This window comes from Rhyacophila brunnea, unplaced genomic scaffold (genome assembly GCF_057557595.1).
Source record: "Rhyacophila brunnea isolate RB1 unplaced genomic scaffold, BYU_Rbru_1.0 scaffold_5, whole genome shotgun sequence".
Taxonomy (NCBI): Eukaryota; Metazoa; Arthropoda; class Insecta; order Trichoptera; family Rhyacophilidae; genus Rhyacophila; species Rhyacophila brunnea.
This window is the reverse complement of record NW_028233170.1, coordinates 10,174,447-10,196,887: the sequence shown is the minus strand read 5'-3', so window position 1 is coordinate 10,196,887 and position 22,441 is coordinate 10,174,447. Positions and strand designations below refer to the sequence as shown.

Here is a 22,441-nt window from a genome sequence, read left to right as displayed (position 1 = left end):
AACAAAGTTGTTTGCATAACAATATGGATGTGTATTTGATTTAGTGTGTAAATATAACGGAGAAAACAACGGTTTTATTGTCAAGTCTACGGTAAGAGTAAATACAAACCGAGACGTGAGATTAATATCTACGCTATAAAATGTCAATCAGTTGAAAGCTTTCTAATCTAAATAAGACTATTAATGACATCTGCCATCATCCAGTTGATGCCTCTTATAATCATCATCATCATCATCGGAACTTCATCCTAAAATTGGTCTATAATATCTCCATTCTCTTCCATCTCCTGCGAGATTGCTTTAAGCTCAGGGGTGTTGTGTTGCTTTCTACATAGTCCAACCACTGATATTCTGACCCTTAATTTCTGTTCTGATTTGTTAAAGAGGACCCTCTTTGGTGGTTGGAAATCTTCCTTCCTTGAGATATGGAGTGACCAATGTGTGAGACAAATTAAAATCATCATTATAACGGGCGTGTTAGTAGCAGTGGTAGTCGTATTTTCCTCGCACTATAGGGTTTCGAAGACACTTTTAAGTACCTTTCTATCAAAGTGGTCCTTTTTTTGTTTACATATTTTTTATTTTGACAAAGTTCAACATTCCGAACCACGCCACGGTGGACATTTTTGGAACTATATTATTTTAATTTGCTATGGGAGGTGGACAATTCTAGATAAGTACATGAAATTCATTGTCAACTTTTGAAAATTCATAAATAAAAGTGATGGGCAAGGACCACAATTGTCAGGCCATGACACAGACTGTAAACGTCATTGGAAGTCCTAGTGATTGCCCATACATTGAATGCAATAATAATCTGTTTGTAGAACATGATGATTGTTGCATATTTAAATACATAGTAATAATTTGAACGAAATATGCAATTGAAAGTCTTTATTTATTGCGAACAGATTACAGCAGTGCATTCGAAGATAATCAATATCTAGCAGTACCATCATAATTCGTAGTTCAGTTTTATTACCACTATCTGAATATAATCGGCCTTGGCTTGATAGAACATCACTTGCAGGCATGTATTTTGTTTTTGTTTCTTTGAACTGGAGTCCCATTTTCCTGGCAAATGATTAAATTTCCCTCTATAAATATAATAACCGTACTAGGTGATTGTTAGTAGATAAACGGTTTTAAAGTTTTTTGTACTAAGCACAGTTGAAGCGTCTAGTTTCAAAAGCCCCTAAAACGATTTTAGGTAGTTCTGAGAAAAATGAGAGAAAATCATATCTATTCAATCTGTAAACTTTATGTAGTTATTTTTTAATTCGTTAAATTCTAAAGAGTATTTTGGCTTTCTATGTTAGGGGTATTTGAAAAGCACACCCAACCATGTTAGCAGGTTTTGAAATTTACCCTAATTTTTGATCATAAATTTTGACGGTTTTTGACGTTTTTTAAAGTTCAATCTTTGGATATCATATAGGTAACAAAAATATCCATCTAAATAATATCTAACTCAAAAATTTTCAAAAACCGTTTTAGGGTCTTTTGAAACTAGGCGCTTCAGTTGTTCGCAATTTCCTAAAGATACTATATGTAGATATTATTAGCCATGTTATGTTTAGCCTATGAAAAGGGTCAACATTTGTCTTGGAAAAGTGTAATATATGTCAGTAAATAAACATACACTAGTAAAGTAGCTGCAGATGTGATGATTGAAAATCCACTTTATAAAAACAGTACCTAACATGAAAGAAAAGGTGATTGTAACTCCATATTTCATTACAATATTAAAGACGCCCTTTTAATATGGCTCAATGTCGCAGGATACTTGACTAATATAAAAGGGTGTAGCGACACAAGAAAGGTCTATGACCTGAGCCCTAAACTAATCTATTTTACCCAGTCTTTCTCGATATTCGTAATCACGTGGATGATAGCGTAATCCATCGAATTGTTTTAGTTATGAAGGATTTGTTTCTCCCATTTGTATTTCCCTTGAGATTTGTCGAGCTGGAAGCCTTTGGTGGGTCAATGACTTTATGTATCGAGTTTTTGCGATAAACATACTACACAACTAAACGAAGAAACAATTTGGGTGTTAATAATACTTTTGTTATCAGAAAGTACCTACATAATCATCTTATTATTTTTTGTCGGGACCTCACGACTTGCTAATAATTAAATAAAGTTTTTTATTCTAAGAATAATTCACAAGACTTGACAATGTAACATTCTTTATACATAGGTAGATTATAGAATATTACATTCTCAAATCTTGCGAATAATTCGTTGAATAAAAATAAGTTTATTCTCTTCTTTGGTTTATGTAATTAATTAACAAAAAAATGTTATGGTATAGCTCAGGTATGGCAAACCTATGGCACGCGAGATGATTTTGCATGGCATGCAAATGTTTTATGTTGAAGAGAAAAAAAATAGATTTCTAATTTAAAAGATATCTTTTTTAGAAAATACTTTACAAATACCTAAATACATATTATACAATATTAAAAATGCGTGTTTTCTTCGGTTTTTAATAATATTTATCAATCGGTGCGCAAACGGAAACGACGAAATTCATGCATAAATGACAGATCGTATTGTATATAAAATAACTACAGCTGATACTCTTGAAGAATAAGCATTATAATTAATTTAAATTGCATAGATCGGTCCTCAGGATTTATGCGTCACACATAATAATATTATAGCACTGACCTTATCAGGCGGCGGGGTAAGCCGTGTCGCGAACCTCCGATTTTGATCGATTTACTTTTATTTTACAATGCTTGAGACGACAGCAGCGGGAGGATGCCTCATCTGATCCGAGAAATTTTGGCGTCAATTTGTGCGTAAAGAACCAAACTAAGTAGGTATTATAGTAATAATACTCGAAGAACTCAATTGTTTATAATTTTTGAACCTTTTTAATAAAATTCTTATAACTTTACTATTTTTTCATTTTTTCCTGCTCGAACTACTCGAAAAACTGATCGGCACGCCAGACAGTCAAAAAATAATATTTGGGAATTTTTCACTATCCCTGGTACAGCTGATGATATACTAACTAAAGAAATATATGACCATAACATTATTTGTGTGCCTACCTAATATATAATGATTCGGCGAAGCATGATTTATGAAATATCATTTCATATTGCTTGTGTGTTGCATAGGAAATAAATAAATTTCGCCAATCATCAAACGATATTAAAAATTGGTTCAGTACTGTTATCAAAATTGTTTCCTTTGCGCAATGTCTCTCGTACGGTTCGTATTTTTTGGTGCTTGCTTTTCAAACGGCATCGAACTGTCAATTATTGTATTATGAATTTTACGTTTCTGCCATGAAATTAAGTGACGTAACACTATACTTTTTATTCCGGCAAGTATATTGACAAAAATAAACTGCAGCCTAATGCGTGTAATTAAATAATATGACAAAATAATTGACTAATAACGCATTATGGCCAGGCAATTTTGATTCTTTTTGTGTAAAATAATGAACCGTCATTCAAAATGATCTCTTGGCAAATTACTCAAGACTGTTCTGTGCATTTGCTACTTCCGGAAGTAGTGTCTTTGACAGGCCTAAAGTGTGTTTTATTTGAACCTTTTGAAATAAATAAGCAACGTTTTTGTGATCAAGGCGGGAAAAGTCGTTTAGTTAATTATTTAAACGAAATAAACGCTACTAATGCAGAACGGTTATTTTATTGAATTTGCAAACAATGACGTGTCCCACATTATGGAAGTATTTAATCTCAAACCTAATGATTAAAATTAAAACAGAATTTTACACGATATTATTATAATAAATAAATATGAGTGTGTGTCGAACACACGCGACAGAAATGAAACCTTTTTTGCTTTCAATTTACATAATCTTAAAAATCATTTGCGGCCATCGTCAACGTATATACTGTAATTTTATTCATTCTATATTTACACTCCAAAGTCTTTGTTTTTGTGAAATATTTGTATACTTACGGAAAACACAAAACATATTTTAAGTAAGTAATATGTATTATGACAGTACTTTGATACTTTGAGTGTATTATGTGTACTGAATTTAAGTGTCAAACTGTGATTGCTGTTTTATTATCGTTGAAAATTTCATGGTCGCGTGAGCGTTGAGCGATTTACATGGTTGGCCGGCTGACTCGCAATCGAAGCAATCCATCGTATTCACATTGCCAAGTAGTAGTGTTCTGTAAAATTTTCTTTTATGTATGTACTAACATGTTCATTTTTAAATGATTACGTTTATGGCAAGTAGGTAATGATATATTTTATGTGAGGAAATGTTGATTTCTAGGATGAAAAAGTCTACATATTATCTACACTTAGCTGACAAGGATACACAAAACTCTTCATTTTCGACCGTTATACGTCACCTGGATTACAATTTAAAAAATTCTTCATTTCATTGTGTGACACAACTAATCTCTTTGGACACAATACAATAAATTACCTACTGGTAAATATGTAATCCAAACGTGTGTCATTTTTAAGACGCGTATTCAAAAGTAGTTAACATCTTTTTATCAAATGTATTATGCCACTTTACAATTATTAAGAAAATTGCCTATGTTATAAACAGATATTTCACATAATTAATAATTACCTACTTGCCGGGATACGATTATTCATTGCACAACATTTCTTGAGATGAGTAGGTAGGTAGTTATTCACTTTCACTAATTTCACCTAGTACCGGCCACTCTAAAGACTTCGTCATGTTGACTTTAATGGCGGCCAAATATTATTGCATTGTCAATAAAACCGCGTGAGAAGATTGAAAAAATAATATATAGTTCCTACAAAATACATCGTATTGTTTTGGACCATCACAGACACCGCCTCCTGTAAATGAATCACTAATGACAGTCTATTTAATTGTTTTTTTTAAACGTGGCAAATACTGGATCAAATCTATTACATATTTAACAGCCATACAATCAATAATTTAAAATATTATCCAGATAAAAGTTCTCATACATATCGTATCAACGTTATTCAACCGATTTTGTTCGCCTACTAGTTCAGTTATATTAGGGTTTTACCTAGAAATAATTCCCTTAAAAGGGAGAATTTGCATATGCCGCCATCTCGACCTCATTTCATCTCAATATTTATCACGCATACGTTAGTCTGGTAGAACACATTAGTTGGTTATACACTTTACGCTCCATGAATAGTGGGAGTTCAATCTTTAATACTATAATCTAATACAGGGGGGGGCAAACTTTTTGGATGGAGGGCCAAATTCAAGAATTCAAAATGAGCGGCGGGCCGCAAGTAAAATACCATTTTTAGATATACACTATTTATTATCACGAAAAATGAACATTTCAAAAAAATTAATGAGAAGAATGAAACTGTTGTACATTTTTTTAAATTCAATTGTTAATTTTGTAGTTGATATTCTCAAAACTGCTTGTAAATGGGCATCGGAGATATTTGATCGCAAAGAATTTGTATTGAGGTTCATGACCGATAATGGTTGTTCACATATATAAATTGATCCAAAAATAACGAACATTTTTATTGTATAATCTTTAAGTTGGTCGAATTTGTCTGAATTAAGGGCATTGTAAAATTTGGAGATTTCTTCACGACGATGCAATTCTCTTAAATCAGTGTCACACTGCAGATCAATAATCTCAAGTTGTAGCAATGTCGGTACACTATCAATATCTATTGGAGTCGATGTTCAACGTAGAAAATAGTGGTTACTTAGTGTGAGACGAGATGCAAGGAAGACGTACTGAGATAATACATTTACGAAACAACAAATTCTTCAAATTTTAATCTATTGTCAATATTTTTTAAAAAATTATAAAAAAAAATATTCGGTACTGTTCGGTTATACCGGAGCCAGCGGAAAACGCATTTTGAAAATAGCCGATAATCTGGATTATTTGTTAGTTTGGGTTAGTTTAGGTTCGGTTAGGTTGGGTTAGGTTAGGTTAGGTTAGGTTAGGTTAGGTTTGGTTAGGTTAACCTAACAAATAATCCAGTTTATCGGCTATTTTCAAAATGCGTTTTCCGCTGGCTCCGGTATAACCGAACAGTACCAAATATTCGTAATCAGAAGTACAATTAATGATGGCGGGCCGCAAAAAATACCCGGCGGGCCACATGCGGCCCGCGGGCCGCAGTTTGCCCTCCCCTGATCTAATACGTCTGAGGTAGGGAATCCAATCCCGAGCCAAAATTCTGATCCCGAGATTTTGGGATTACAATTTGACAATCCCGGGATTGGCATTTTTCTATTGTTAATATAAATTTTTTATATTTACAAATAACATTGATAAAACCGGTCAAAAATAAATCTAGTATAATTTATACTATCTAAGACATTTATTGTTAATATTGTATACGTTCAATCTTGGAAATACATAAGTTTAATGGAGTAAATAATATTGTAATATAAATAATAATGTGAATTTAATATGAGATTGCTGTTTCTGATAGTAAAGACTTAATGAATGGGTTAGAGAGATTTAAAATAGTACACCATGATTTGCTTTACTTCATATCCTCTTCATAAATCTAATTAGTTAGCCAAATATGAAAATGCCGTAAAACGTACGAGATCATGGTGGAATTACTTTGTTAATAGTGCGAAGCATTGTTTTTTCCAATCTTTCTCATTTTTATTAATTTATATGAAAAAATATAATTACTTAATTATACACATGGGTATAAATCAAACTTCATTTAAACTCAGTTTATTTCTAATGTAGTTATTTGTTATTAAAAGTATTTTTTCTGTTATATTTTCGTTTTTATTTTATTTTCCATAAAAATTGATAAAAAAATCAATCCTGAAAGTTTCGGGATTGTGTTTATTAATACCGGGATTCATAGGTATCGAAAATAGCTCGGGATCTCGGGATCCCGGGATTGGAATCCCTAGTCCGAGGTATGTATGTCTATGCCATAGGGATTGCAATACCAGTATTTAAAATCCGGTATTCAATTATTTATCGATATCGAAATACCGGTTTCAAAAATCCAAAATACCGGTATTTTCGGTATTAAGAAGGCATACGCGTTTATGTTTTTCGAAAATTGTTATACGCAAATAGATTAACTGAAATCAACAAAAGTTAAATATTAATAAAACAAAATCCCTCAAATATACGTTTGAAGGCTAGTAAAAAAGTCGCCTTCGGCTCAATTTTTTTCAATATAGTTAAAAATTATTTTATGAATTTAGACTTCCGTGCTCCATACATATCGATCATTCCAAACTACTTTGTATTATAATTCAGAATGTTATATTATTAAATAGGACATAATTTTTGTTATGAATATTTTGATGACAATAGAATATTATTTTAACTTTTCTTTGACTTTTGCTATATTTCCACTAAAAAATATTTTTTTAATTTGGCGGGGCTTGGGTTGACACCCGGGCGGCTGACACCCTTAGCGCGTTCCTGTGGATATATTACAGACTTCGACTTCTATATCGAGACGTACACGTCACTGGAACTAAAACCGTTGCAATACCGCCAGCATGTAAAAAGCGCGTGACGTAATACTGCCATCGCATACAGTGCCGTGACGTAGATGTCAATATATAGAAGCCGAACAATACTCACTGCAATTTGGCTGCAAACCATTAATAGAAGATGTCACAAAGAGAAAATAACAAATTGACTAATGAAATTGATAATTTAATGCCCACAAAAAAATAATAATAAACATTTCGCACAAGAATGTCAAATATTCATTCGAAACAAGCAATTGTAAAAAAAGCGTTGAGTTTTTGCGATGCATTCATTCATTGAGTGTTTTCGTTAGGTTTTTCCAAACACTTTCACAAAATTATTTATTAAATCCGTCCACAAATAATCAGCTGGGATATGAAAAAACTTCGAAGACTTTTCGTAAATAATATTATTGAGAAGTATTATTAATTTGGAATAAACGTTTTTATTTGGTTCTATTATCTTTCGTAAGTTGTGCTGTTAGCAAATATGGTTTCGTCTGAATTGTTATGTACTAAGTTAACATCTACTAGTCGCTACATTAAAAAAAATGGGAAAATGGATGTTTTGCAATATCTATTCTAACGCGCCTATTATTATGATTATTTTTGTTTCGGATAATAGAGTGGTTTATGTAGGCAAGTTTTGCGTGAGACGAAAAAGTATCGAACACCTGCGTCTAATTTAGTAAAAAGTGGATTTAAAAAAAACGCCGTGACAAATTATGTGAAAAAAATGTAGAATAAAAGTTACTCAAATCCAAGATTTATGAAGAAAAACGTAATTCGGATTAACTGATAATGCATTTTTAAAAAAATATAATACAACATGTAAAATGTCATAATATAATTTTTTTCTACAATGTTCGTAATTTAAATTTTAGTCAAGACATTTACTATAAAACGTTTTATGTACAAACATTTCGCACTACAATTAGTAAAATTCATCTTAATTTTTTTTATTATTATAATGTAATCCTACTAGTTGAATTGGTAACCATAATATAAACCACAGTCAATTGACATTTTGTTGTTTGGAAAAGTATGTATTTCCAATAATGAGCAGTCCTAGTCTTAAATCTAGTGTGTATTTACTAGGAATTAAACATTTAAAAAATACTTAAACCCTGACGGCTAAAATAATTAAACATGGAACATGCTTTGCCTACTGATTCTCTGAATGCTGGTTGTCCAAATTCGAAAGAAAATAAAACAAATTGCGGGGCGCGGGTATACACGTCACTGTGTTCTCGACCGACTGGAGTCTCTCTCTTTATTTTTCTTTACGCCTGTGCAATTTTTCTTAATGAATCCGCCCGGGAGGTCAAGACAAAAGCATGTATCCATGCTAAAAAGTAACGATCTGTACACTGGGACCATTGAGTACCGGAATATTGCCGCACATACAAAATCATAATATTAGTTTGCACAATAGGACAAAGTCTTGATTGAAAATCTGCAACAATAACCGTATGTGTTTTTACAGTACAATAAACGGACAGCTATATTATACACGTTAGCAGAATACGACAACAATGCTGCAACGTAAAGGACTCATATTTTCAGTAATGCCCCAACTTATTGCATTATAAAAATCCACATTCATAACCGCTTTCAAAAATATTTATACAATAATGAAAATCATTTGCGAAAATTCAAATTTTATATTCACATGGTCGTTTGCGACTGCCAGTGACTGCCGTATTCTGGGGATACCAAATTGGAAAGCGGCCACACTGGATAGGGACAGGTGGAGGGAGCTGTTGGAGGAGGCCAGGACCCACACCGGGTTGTCGCGCCCCTGATGATGATGATGGTCGTTTGCGATGGGCTTTTTTTATTACGCGAGTAAATTAGTAGGTACTAATATTATAATCTTCGTGATTTTGCATGAGTGTTCAACTGAATAATAACGGTTTATTTATAATAAATTTAAATTTCAGCGCTACCTTGGCAATATCTACTAATTTTATATTTTACGGAATTAACCGATTCGGTGAATCTAAAATTTTCTTGAAACGAGCGAAAAAAACGAGTATAATTTGCTAGAGACGATTCTACAATGGTAAATTACTTAAAAATAATTTAGTTATCAGATAAGTAACCTTTTCCTCAGCTGCATTTTTTTTATATAATTGGGGTCAGTCAGGGTTGGCCCATGTGTCTTTAGTACCCCGTGCACATGATATGTTGCCATTCTCTCAGTCGGGGTATTTTATATTTACACAATTCTGTACTATCTTGAGTCCGTTGATTTCTGTATTAAAATTGATTCTGTTTTATAAATTTTTGATAGTCTTTCATTTGATAAAGACATTTCTACTCTAACTCTGTGCGTTTGACTAAAGCTTCATAATTATATAAATAGAAAATCTACAACGTTTAAGGAATGTCCAGACTTATGCTCTGAAAATACTATAAAAAATCTCCATTTCGACCTACTGTGCCGTTAAAGATACATATTTTTGGGAGTTTTGCGTCAACGTACCTATTACATTAAGGCTATACTTCAGTTGAGGCATGGTCTAAAAAGATCGTAGTTAGGCGATGCGCGGATTGTGCGAATGACGCGTGCCGAACGAAATATAATTTGTCATAAAAATCCAACATGCGTCCATTTAATGTTATATTTATTGTTAGATTACTAATAATAATAGTATATTCATTGATATGTTTTCTTTTTTAAGTACATACATAAAGTTTTTTAGTCATATTTACACAATTTAAGAATATTTTCATCCAACGTCATGACAAAACAAATCGACGTGCGGACACCTTGACTGTCGGTCTCCGATTGACGACTAGTGAGAAATTTCGTCGCACCTACTGCTGAAAATTATTTGCCGTTTCACTGAAGTACGCTCTTAATAGTTCTTATGTTTGATACTTGCATTCAAGTTTGACACGTAAATAAAACGCGCATTCAATATTGGTCATATTTGAAGACACCGGGTTTTGTATTTCTTTCGTTATATAGCCTGACCGTCACTTAATTATAAATCAAAACTAGCTCAAAAATCCTGGTTTATGGCGACTGGCTTTTAAATGTCCATATTAATTTAAAAAATAATTGAATATATGCGTAGGTAAATTCACATATTAGGCCGAAGATATTACAAGTTATTCTATCGGTGACTAATCTTAATTTAACGGCTTATAATGTCGTGGGTCCCGAGTTCAAATACCGGGTCTGGCAAAATGCACATGTTCTTTTTCAATGTGTGTTTGGAATGAATATGTTGTGTCAGTGGCTAACATCCATTTATCGAAAAACAAAAATCTGTTAACACATCTTTTTACAATCGGATGTGGTGGAAAAAAATCTTTAAATATAGAACAATATTATAAAACATGAGTTGTTGATATTATTCGTTCATGTTCCGTTTAGATCCAGTAAAGTGTAAATAAATAAATATATCATATTTATAAAAATAATAATAAGATGTGAGTACGTATTCACGAATTTGGCGTCCCTTAATCTCGGTGCCCTATCCACAAACCGATCCAGAGATCCGTTTTTATAAAAAACCGATTTTCTTTAACGTTTTTGATTATGCATCGAGTCTGGGTACTTTATCTCTCGCTTTCAAATATCTACCTGTCACAAAAAAGATTTAATAACATCGTTTACATATATCTATTCCAAAAATATTCCATCTCCTTTCTGTGGATTTTCCCGATTGGAAAAATGATTTGTGTTGAATCTTTTCATACATTTAAATGACAGTCTTAGTTCTAATATATTTTTGAAGATAAATTCAGTAAAGTAAATTATAGCGCTCAGTGACGAAAAGGCGTCATGACTAATTCGAAAAACAATAAATAAAGTATCAGGGTAGTCTAGTCTACGAGGAGGTGCTCTATTCGATATGAATACAGCGAGTCTGACAACACTAATACCAAATAATGCATTTTATTTTGAATGTTCCATATTTAAAATTTTTTTTTTTTTTAGATTCATTAAATATCTTCTTGATATTTTGTTCTGTGCGCCTAATACATTAAGGGGGGACATGCTCGTCGAAGGTCAAAATTGAGTTTTTATTGTATTTTCAAACCATGATCCTGGACACTCCTTAAACGTTGTAGATAATCTATTTATATAATTTTGAAGCCATGTTATCCTTTATAGTTATTTTAAACATTTGATGACTGCATAAAGTATTTTTGTTACATAAAATAGTATTCTTTTAAACCTCTCGCTCTAATGTTTTAGAATATAGTCATATTTCGGTACATAACTGTGCAGTGGTGTTAAGATTTTTTACATTTATTAATTTTTAAACGCATTTATAAAACTATTAGTATAATTTATTACGAGATAATTTTTGTAAAATATTCACGATAAAAAATTATAATGATAATCTCTGTGATCCCAAATTTGACAAGAATTAGGCATTTTATTATTCAAAAAATCGGCAAGATTAATACATTTGAAGATGATTCTAAAGATATTTATTATAAGCTATGTATTTGACCATTCAAGTGTGATAAACATCTTATGAATAATGATTGCTTTATAATAATTATTGACCTAAGAATAAGGTAGTGTTTTTTTTGAAATACGCCATTTCTTTTGTCATTCCCCAGTGGTTAAGCTACAACATACGGCCGTAGCCATAAATTGACAAACTATAATTGAAGTAGGGTAGTTTGTTATAATAAGTTATCCATCTAAACTTTAGACGGTTAACTTATTGTAATGATTAACCACCTCAACACATAAATATGATAAACTACCGTCGATAGCCGCCTTGTATATAGAATAGACCCATAGAACTCATAGTACAGGAGTTTAATTTCTACCATGCTTCCAATAATTAAGTGTCTAATTAAAAAATAATAATATTTTGTCTTCTCTCATTTTCCTAGGTTGCCCATGATCACATCTGCTACCGCTACGAGATCCTTGAAGTAATCGGCAAAGGAAGTTTCGGCCAAGTTATACGAGCGTTAGACCACCGAACCAACCAGCACGTCGCCATCAAGATCATCAGGAACAAGAAGCGCTTCCATCATCAGGCCCTCATCGAAGTCAGGATCCTCGACCACCTCAGAACCAAAGACAAGGATGGAGCCCACAACGTTATTCATATGCTAGATTACTTTTACTTCAGGAACCATCTCTGCATCAGCTTTGAACTCATGAGGTCAGTGAAATAATTAATTACTTTCAGACATCTATAAACATGTTGTTAGGCATTACGAAACTGAGTCGATACGTTGTTCAGTTACAGTCAGTGGCGTACCTAAATATGAATATCAGAAAGATCTAAAATTTTGAAATTATCTTTTATAATTCAATGACACGTCATAATAATATAACGTATTGAATTTATAATTTGTCATATTAATTATATGTATTTAAAATATTACCGTGTTTTCATCATATTGCTTTTAATTGGGTATGATTTCTCAAATCTACAACCGTAAGCGATATTTAACCTTATTTGCTGCAAACCGCTCAACAGTAATGGCCCGACCAATGAACGACTCCGATCGCCTTACGAAATGTCAAAAACTATGTATCAATGTATTGTTAATTATTTTAATATAAGTAATGTATCTCAGAAAAAACATTAAATCTCCCGGGTTTGGCAGTGTAAAATAAGAATTCAGATTTCTAATACTATGTGCGAGAAAAAAAATAATGGGTACATGTGAAAAATCTTTACTATACAGTATTGGAAAAAATTCTATATCATTTTAAGTTTCTGTGTGAAATTTACCAGTTCATCGGTGTTGATTTGACTCGCACCCTTTCCCATCTACACAATAGAATAGATTTGACTTACTACTAATATGTTATATTAGTGAGTATTTTTTAAAATTTTCGGACTACCTACTTACCTACTCGTAAACTGTATTCTTTTATTTAAAAAAAATGTTTACAACAAACCAACAAATCCATGATCTTAAATACATACTACTGATTAAGTATTTATTTATTTTTAATATATTTCAAAATTATAAATTTATTTAGAAAATAAATATCAATCAGCATCTACTTCCAAATTTCTAACTTTAATATATTCTCACTAAAACAAATTATAATTCAAGATGAGTTTTTATACCTAGGTACCTACTTTAGCATTATTACTTATTACATTTCAAATTTAACAGGTAATTACTTAAGTTAGGCGGAGACATTTTCAAAGTGTCAGTAAGAGATTTTGAAACCTTATAATATTATAAAACTAGATAGATTTAAAAAGTTTATAGATTATATAATTATTTTTCCACGACAGTTTTATATTTTCTTTAAATTATAGAATTAATGTGGGTTTCGTACAAACTCCAGATTATAATTCGGGAAAATTTTACATAGCAGTATAACAGATATACAATACGGTATAGAAAAAGCAATTAAATGCGTCTTATGTATATTATTAAGTGCATAAACAGCTTAAACTTACAAGTGGTACAGGCATGGCCCCCACATCCTGAAGCGAGGCCCCTTACCTATCGCTAAGGATAAAGACTATAGTAGCGTTTTCCAAATGGAGTACCCGGTAACATTATTGCGTATAGCAAATTTGTGATGTGTGTTTCTCACTTATCCGGTCGACTCGCCACGCCAGGCCCCTACTAAGCCCGGATCCCCAGGCTAGAGCCCTGTCAGCCCCTCCTTGGGGGCCATGGGTTCAGGCATTAAACGCATTTAAGAATAACTTCAAGTGATCTATAAATGTCCGGAAGAAATAATTCAGATAGGGTTGCTAACAGTCCATACATTTCGCTCTAATTCCGGACGTATAGCAAGTCTAGTACCTAATTACCGATAACAATTAAACAAGTTGATTTTCACGTAGGCAGTAAAATGGTGAATTTGTTAAAAAAAGATTCACGTGATCAACTTTGGACCTCAGACACGTGAAAATTTAGTGCGACGCCACAGCTAGTGGGTCAATTAATTACTTCCAAGTCAAAGCATTTCGATTACAGCGCCTAACCTAACGCAACGACAGGGATATATGTGTGAACCTCTCGATAGCACGGTTTGCACTTACACTAATTGTATAGTAATTGGTATTTTTAGGGCCCAATAGCTCGCAATTTCATTTCCCTTACATTATATAAGACCAATAATTATTACGACATCGTAATCATAGATGGCATACATATACTTTTCGTGCGTATAATGATATGACCAAGAACGAATCATAAACTGTAAATTTTATTGATTGATCATGTATTATGCCATACTAGGCATCGTTACATCAATAACAAGCTTATTTTCCCAGTAATACCTGGAAGTATAAATTTGGTTGAGATAATCAAAATAATGTATACCTATACCAGACCTGGGCAAATGAAGAGGCTCCCAATATCTCTAGATAAAAATATAGGTATTTTCTTTCCCCATTATACTTGTATTTTCGTGAGTTTTCCTTTCTAAATGTTGTAAGTGACAAGATGTGCATTAATACTACGTGAGAACGTGACTATGGTGTGGCTCTTTATAATATATAAGTATTATGAAAATCCAGAATGTAGCTCTCGTTGACTTTATGTATGCCCATACTATAAATGTAGCCTGTTGTATCTATAATACGATTTCAAAAATTAGAATATTGGAATATTGCTAAAACAAAATATTATTTGACAGCTTCTAAATTGTTCGTTTGTTTGACTTAGATTCTTCGTACAAAAATATAAACAAATCTCTTATTAATGTGGGCATGCTAATAATTTATTTAAGATTCATATTAATATAATAAAATTTTCTTCAACATAATATTTGGTTTCAATAAATATGATTTGTGAATATCACACATAATAATAATGTATTGAACATACCTACATAGTTTGAAAACACTCAAATATAGCCAATAGAAAAAAATCTTTTTTTTTTTTTTAAGTAAGACACCCGGCAGGAATCGAACCTGCGTCTTTGGGTATCGCGCCCTGTGCATTACTACTATGCTACGACGGCCATGCTTAATTGCGACAAATTTTAACTATTGACCTTTTTAATACCTGGTCATAAACGCTCTCCTAATTGAGTTACGGTAGGCGATCGGTTTTTGTATTCAACTGCAAACAACAGAAAATATTGGAGTGATCCGTAACTTCGGTTAGTAATTAAAGTAATAAATACTGTCGGGTGTCTTACTTTTTTCGAAAAAGATTTTTTCTATTGGCTATATTTTCTCATGAGTGTTTTCAAAATTATTATGTATGTTCAATAATTAGAATGGTACATTCTTAAAATTTTGTGAATTATTCGTTGAATAAAAGAAACTTCTTAATTAAAATAAATTATAATTTAGGCTCCTTTCTTCTGTATGAATATTTATTACGCCACTATCCCTGGTTCAATTATTAATAAGCACAATTTTTGGAGATATTTAATCAATGAATTTCTTCATCGCAAAAAAATAATCACACGTAAAAAAAGCAGTAGTAGATCACGATGGATATTACATTTTATAACAGATGCTAATTTAAAATGCGGATACATATATAATTTAACTGCGTACATGATTTACGGTATTATCCAATACATATAATTGATTAAATAATAAGCATCTAATCTGGGTTATGTTTTATGTGCAATATTAATTATTACACTGGCAACTTTTTATAGTGAGGATTAATTACTTTTATGTTGGCATCTGGTTTTTTTTTGCATAATAAGAAAGGTTCACGGTGGGTAGACGTGTAAGAAAGACTAACTGGTAACCTGATTTTCCGAGCGCGGAAAAAATTCATTTGCTTCGTGTTTCTTTATTAACTTGATGATAGTTATGTAACTGAATAATTAAAACATGTTTTCATAAAATATTATATCACTTTTTCTAAATTTACGAACTAATAAACAAAGTAATAACGTCTGAATATGATATATAATATTTAAGAATTTAGCTTTCTTTGATTGACCAATTACGTCTTATTGTTATAATATTTCAATCTTATAATTCTTACTTTTATTTACTTTTTGATACTTGGGTACCTTCTTTCTTTGCGGCGGGACACAATAATTATGTATAGATGCAAAAGTAAAACATACTTAATATACATAATTTGAAAATATCTCATGCATATACACACTAGAAATAATCGTTTATGGAGAAAAAATACGACACCCGACAGGAATTGAACCTGCATCGGGTCTGGCTAATTCACATGTTGTTTTTTCAATATGTGTTTGGACTCAGAGTATGGACCTAATAGGTTGAGCAACTGACTAACATCAATTTCTCGTAAATAAGAAACAACAAATTGTCAATACAACCTCCACCCCGTGGAGGCCCATGTGATAGGATCGAACGTGGTAAAAACAAATACATATTATATTAATCCAACTCCAGAAGTTGTAAATAATACTGAGAGACTTTCAGTAATTCATCAGATCAGAATTCACTAAATTGAATATGTAATTTTAAGAATTCAAATTTTGAAATAATGTTTTCAGCGCATCTATTTTATAAACAAGGTTGATATCGGTAGCTACCTGCGGCGATCGATGGTAGTTTATCATGTTTATGCATTGAGGTATTATAATTGTTACAATAAGTTAGCAGTCTAAAGTGTCAAAACTGTCTATCTCGCTCTAAAAGTTAACACACTCAAGAAACGTCCTGTTAAAACATAGCACTTTTTGATAGTTCTGACGGGTAACTTATTGTAACAATTAACCACCTCAATACATAAATATGATAAACTATCCTCGATAGCCGTCGATAGCAGTTTTGTGTATCGTGTTATAGCTTCGCACTTTTTCTTTGTATTCTTATCAAGTATTAATAAGCATGCATAATGAATTGCTGGCAATGCATTTGATAAAGATTTGCTTTATCGCAACATTGTTCTTATCAATCTAAGCGACTGGAATGCAATACGTCTCTATTGCTTATTGTTTCAAACTGCCTTCTAACGGATATTGTTTTATAGGTATCCACTTTTCTTCAAAATAAATGTCTGAAAATGCCTTGCGTAATATTAATTATTTTTGTTTTAATATATATAGAATCAAAATAGCTTTTCAATTCAGTTTTAATTCAACCTTAAAGAAAGACGCATCGACTGGATCCAAGTCTAAAACATAATCTAATATATATATCGCCTTCTAATAAAGCCAGTTTAAATATCAAAGGTATTTGTATGCCATATTCGCCGTTCCATAAGCGTCAATTACATTGAGCTACTTTACGAGCTGTTTGTTGGCGAATTTAAAAGCGGGCGATTCAGCTACTGCGATTGTGATGATGACACACAAAACTTTCCATTCGCTGAGAAGCCACAAGCCAGCGACTATTTTGACAGAACGTAGTTCGTTTTTTTACCGGGAGGTTGCTACTACGCTCTACTAGTAGGCCCACACGCCGCCGTGTAGCGTGTACAGTTGACCGGCTTTCAACTTTTCTCGGTAGATTGTTTATAATCTGCTTGTTAGCTTGTTAGATGATGACACTGGGCGACTTTACAGGCAGTTTGTAAATTTGCCAACAAGCAGCTCGTAAAGTAGCTCAATGTAATTGACGCTTTAACAATAGAATAGATGTGCAAATTCGATTATATAATTAAACTGAAGAAAATGACGCCAACACATAACATTTAAATATTGATAGGTAGGTAGGTACCTAATGAAAAGTTTAAACGTTTCTCCGTATTGCTAGTCCAATGTTAGCAGTAAAATATTGGTTTACGAGTAAAGGTGTAATTAGTTTTTATTAGATTTCAGTCATTTGTTGTTTGCTTGGCGTTCGTATTACTCTTTCTCACGTGTTAAGTACCCTAGAAGCCTTTGAAGTGAGCAGAGGCGGTGTAAAAGGTAATCTAATTTTTCCAGCTATTTTTCCGAGAGGCATTTTTATATTATTTACGAGTGTGAAACATGTAAACAGAACGTGATCAGACGAAGATTTATATAATCAATGACAATGTAAAACGGAAGATATTTTGTCATTGAAAATATTCCTGAATAATATACTCGTACATATGACATTCATTTAAACGCGGCAAAACCTTTCTCGCTATATACATAATACATTATAAATGTATGAATTTTCTCGCAAGATCTCCAAAGCAGAATTCAGGAACTCGCTGAAGTAAGCAACAAAGTAGACTTGAAAATACATGTAACAAAGATGAAAGTCATGTTCAACTGCTTTGCGGGCCAAAAAAAGATCGTTATAAATGGCACTAAGCTCGAACAGATGAAACACTACGTTTATCTATACTAAAACAAGTGTCTATAATAGATGGGTGTATATTTTATGAAATTGTTCGCAGAGTAACTGGGGGTCTTACGTGGGCGAAGTCGGCGAAGCGTTAAGCGGCGCGCGTAACTCAAACGTATAACTGTGTGTGAAATTGTTCGTAGACAAAGTCTTTTTTTGGTTATATGTTTGAGTTGCGCGCGCCGCTCAACGCGCTTACATAAGACGAGCCGTAAAGCTGGGCTGGAGTGCTATTGGCTGCCTGAATAACGTCTTCAAAAATAACCTCCCACTGTGCCTAAAGCGCAAAGTGTTCAACCAGCGTATACTTCCCGTATGCACATATGCGTGTGAAACATGGACTCTAAGTAAAAGAAAGATCCAGAAACTTAGAGTAGCACAGTGTGGTATGGAGCGGTGCATGCTGGGCATAACGCGAAAGGACAAAAAGCGGAATGAGTGGATAAGGAAACAGACAAGGGTTTGCGATATAATAGAGTTCGCTAAAAACCTCAAATGGTAATGGGCTGGACACATAGCTCGAAGAAGGGACAATCGCTGGACGAATCTAGTCATCCAGTGGTTTCCAACAGGTACAAAACGTTCGCAAGGTAGACCTAGAAGGCGCTGGATCGATGAAATGAAGATGAAATTCTGCGAAAGTACGTGGCAACGCAACGCACAGAACCGATAGAAGTGGAATCAGCTTGGAGAAGCCTTCATGCAGCAGTGGATAGATTCAGGCTGATGATGATGACTCTGAATGTATGATGAGTGTATGTGGTGAAAAGACGCGGTAGAAGTGGACATTTTGTTTTCCTCTCCATTTTTTAAATCTTCAACACTCATCGTCAAATTATTATCCTATCATGCAAAGAGCCTACTGCGTGACGATAAAGGTAACTACGTTTTAGTTTAACAGATTTGGATTCACATCTTCTGTTTTTTTCACTCTTACGATATGCATTGCATTTCACCGTGTACTCAAAGGTTTGGTCATCGGATAACCCACACTTCACAATGTTATCTCGAGTGCACCCTACCATGGTTCTCAGTCTGTTTAGGGCTTTCCATGTACGTTACCCGAGCCTGGCTCCGGGTGGGAGATGCTCTTCTGGCTTTACGATCTAAGGTATATTACCTATGTAGATACGAGTCTACACTCGTATCACATACCTCTATATGTGAGTAAAATATTTTATTATGCCACAATAATATTTTGTCAACATAAAAATGCACTTATGCTGAATATATAAGTATGTTATTTATACGAAAAACTATAACAGTATCGATTGCGAAAATCCGGGAGGCTTTTGTTTAGGTTTGGTACGACAGAGTTTTTATATTTGGAGGTGGCACGGTGCATTAAAAGGCTTGTCGCACAAATCGATGCGCTCAGTTTGCGCGTGCCGAGTTCAACCCTGTAACAAGTCATGTTCATGAGAGTTGAGTGATGAATTATTTTATCACGATTACTAGCGAGACAGATCGCGATTTCGTCCACGAGTAATACGGGAATAAAAATAAACATACATAATAAAGATAATAATATAGACTAATTCGATTTTACATTTTTAAAATCAATGATGTAGATAACCAGGAAACTCAGAAATAATGGGAACCAACTGTAATACCTAACGGGTGTGGAGTAACAGGTAACCGCTCTCGAGTGTGGAATAATATGGGTTAAACTTAAACACGTGTTAAGAATACGCTTTTCCTTCATTCTGATAACTTACTGCTCTCGGTCTATATACTGACATTCATTCAATATTGGTGTATTTGAAGGATGCAGCGCATACTATTGCAAGTCTATAATGTGTGGTTAATTTTCGTAGTACACTCACACATTCAAAATCCTCCATCAAAATATGGTATGTTGGGGCTATAACCTATCGGAATTATATTAATTAATCTGTTCTGTGTAGATAACGGTTGGATCTAGAGTCTAGACACACCCACATACGTAGCCGTTCCATTTATATACGATATATGATTTAGATACGTATGCCAATAGCACACTCGACAGAGTGCTCGAGTGAACTCGCGCGGTCGATAAAGTTTCGATATATAGCCGCAACTCACCTCACCACTCCACCGTTGTTATCTGACTACTTTGCCTATTCGTGATGAATTGTTGCAAAACCGTTGTTTTCGAAAAGTTTGCGGGAGAGAGAGAGAGAGAGAGGGACTTTAAGTTTTATCAATATTGGATTCAACAGAGAGACAAAACAGTAACATTTTACATTACATTGAGAATTTAAAAAATATACGCATAGAAAAACAGTAATAATAAGTAAAACATAATAGGTCACAAAAAGTGTAAAATTAAACATATACCTACATAATATGTACATCAATCAAATAATAATTATAAAACTATTGATATACTAGGTTTCCCCAAGTATATAAAATACCTCCTCCAGTCTCCCGGATACCTCAAGAATACCTAAAAAAGCGATCGCATTAACTCTTTGAATTTATATGCTTAATAATGATTTCTAATAATGAGTTATATTAATGTGATCGTCTCGAAATACTTATTACATTTTCAAAGAGCTTGCGCAGGCTTTGACGGTGATTTTTTTATAACTACATACAATAATTATTCCAGTATAACATTACTAATTTTTAAACAACATTGCTCTTATTTCGAAAATTGTACTATACCTTTGTATAGTTGCCGTGCTCCCTTTCCAGGCCTCAGAAATTTGTTATGGAAAGACACGCAACCACGCTCCAGTTTTTACAACTTAAGGGATGGTCGTCCATACAGGGGATATTTTTTTTTATCTTTCGTTGTAGTTAACACTCCTATATTTAAAACTATCGTAAATTTCACACATATTATTTTGTTAATACATATTTATATACCGCCATACTTTCATATCTTCAATAGAAATAATATACACCACGTCATGTATTAGTAAAACCAGTGCTCGAAATTGGCTGGAGCGCTCCGGAGCTCAGTTCCGGTTCGTTAAATTACCAAGTTTATTACTCCGTCTCGCGGAAAAATTAAATATTATAAAGTGAATAATTAAAAAGTACCTAATTAAATTGACTACTTAACACATTTAAAAAAAAAGTTTAATATAAAACTAGCCGGACTCTAGCTTATGGCGCCGACAACATTTGCATGCCACAAATTTAAAGACTGTTATTCTATTTGACCATCTAAGTTACATATGTACCTATTAAAAATGTAACATACTTATTATTATATAATATACCCACATACAATTATAAAAATATAACAATGATTTTAGATTAATTATTAATTAGATTGATTAATTATCGAGCGCTCCGGTTCGTAAGAAAATCCGATATATTATACGACTAGAGCTAAATATACCAGTAGGTCTATTCTATACACAAGTCGGCTATCGACGGTAGTTTATCATATTTATGTATTGAGGTGGTTAACCATTACAATAAGTTAACCGTCTAAAGTTTAGATGGATAACTTATTGTAACAAACAACCTTAATGCATAAATACGATAAACTACCGTCGGTAGCCGCCGATAGTCGCCTTGTGTATAGAATAGAATAGACCCACAGATACCGTATATTAAAAAAATATATAACACAGTTCACACAAACACACCTTCACGCAAGCAAAATATACATATTATAGCCGAAGTAATTTGGTTGAACCTATTGCCCTCCCAATTGGCATCACGTTAGTTCTACACCGAGAACAAACAACTTATGCTTTCGACTGTTAATATCATAGACACGCACATTAACACTAGTTCTCAACAGCAACTATTTTATGTGACGCAGATGAGGCAATCGATTCTTCATAAAATT

At 33.1% G+C, this 22,441-nt stretch overlaps 1 protein-coding gene across 1 annotated transcript in view; it reads left to right on the top strand.

The window, feature by feature from the left end:
* Dyrk2 (Dual-specificity tyrosine phosphorylation-regulated kinase 2) overlaps positions 1-22,441 on the top strand; it is a 173,848-nt gene that overhangs the window by 52,551 nt on the left and 98,856 nt on the right. The window contains exon 4 of the mRNA XM_085955643.1: positions 12,335-12,612. Within this exon, the coding sequence (XP_085811769.1) occupies positions 12,335-12,612 (278 nt within the window). The remainder of the gene's footprint in view (positions 1-12,334; positions 12,613-22,441) is intronic.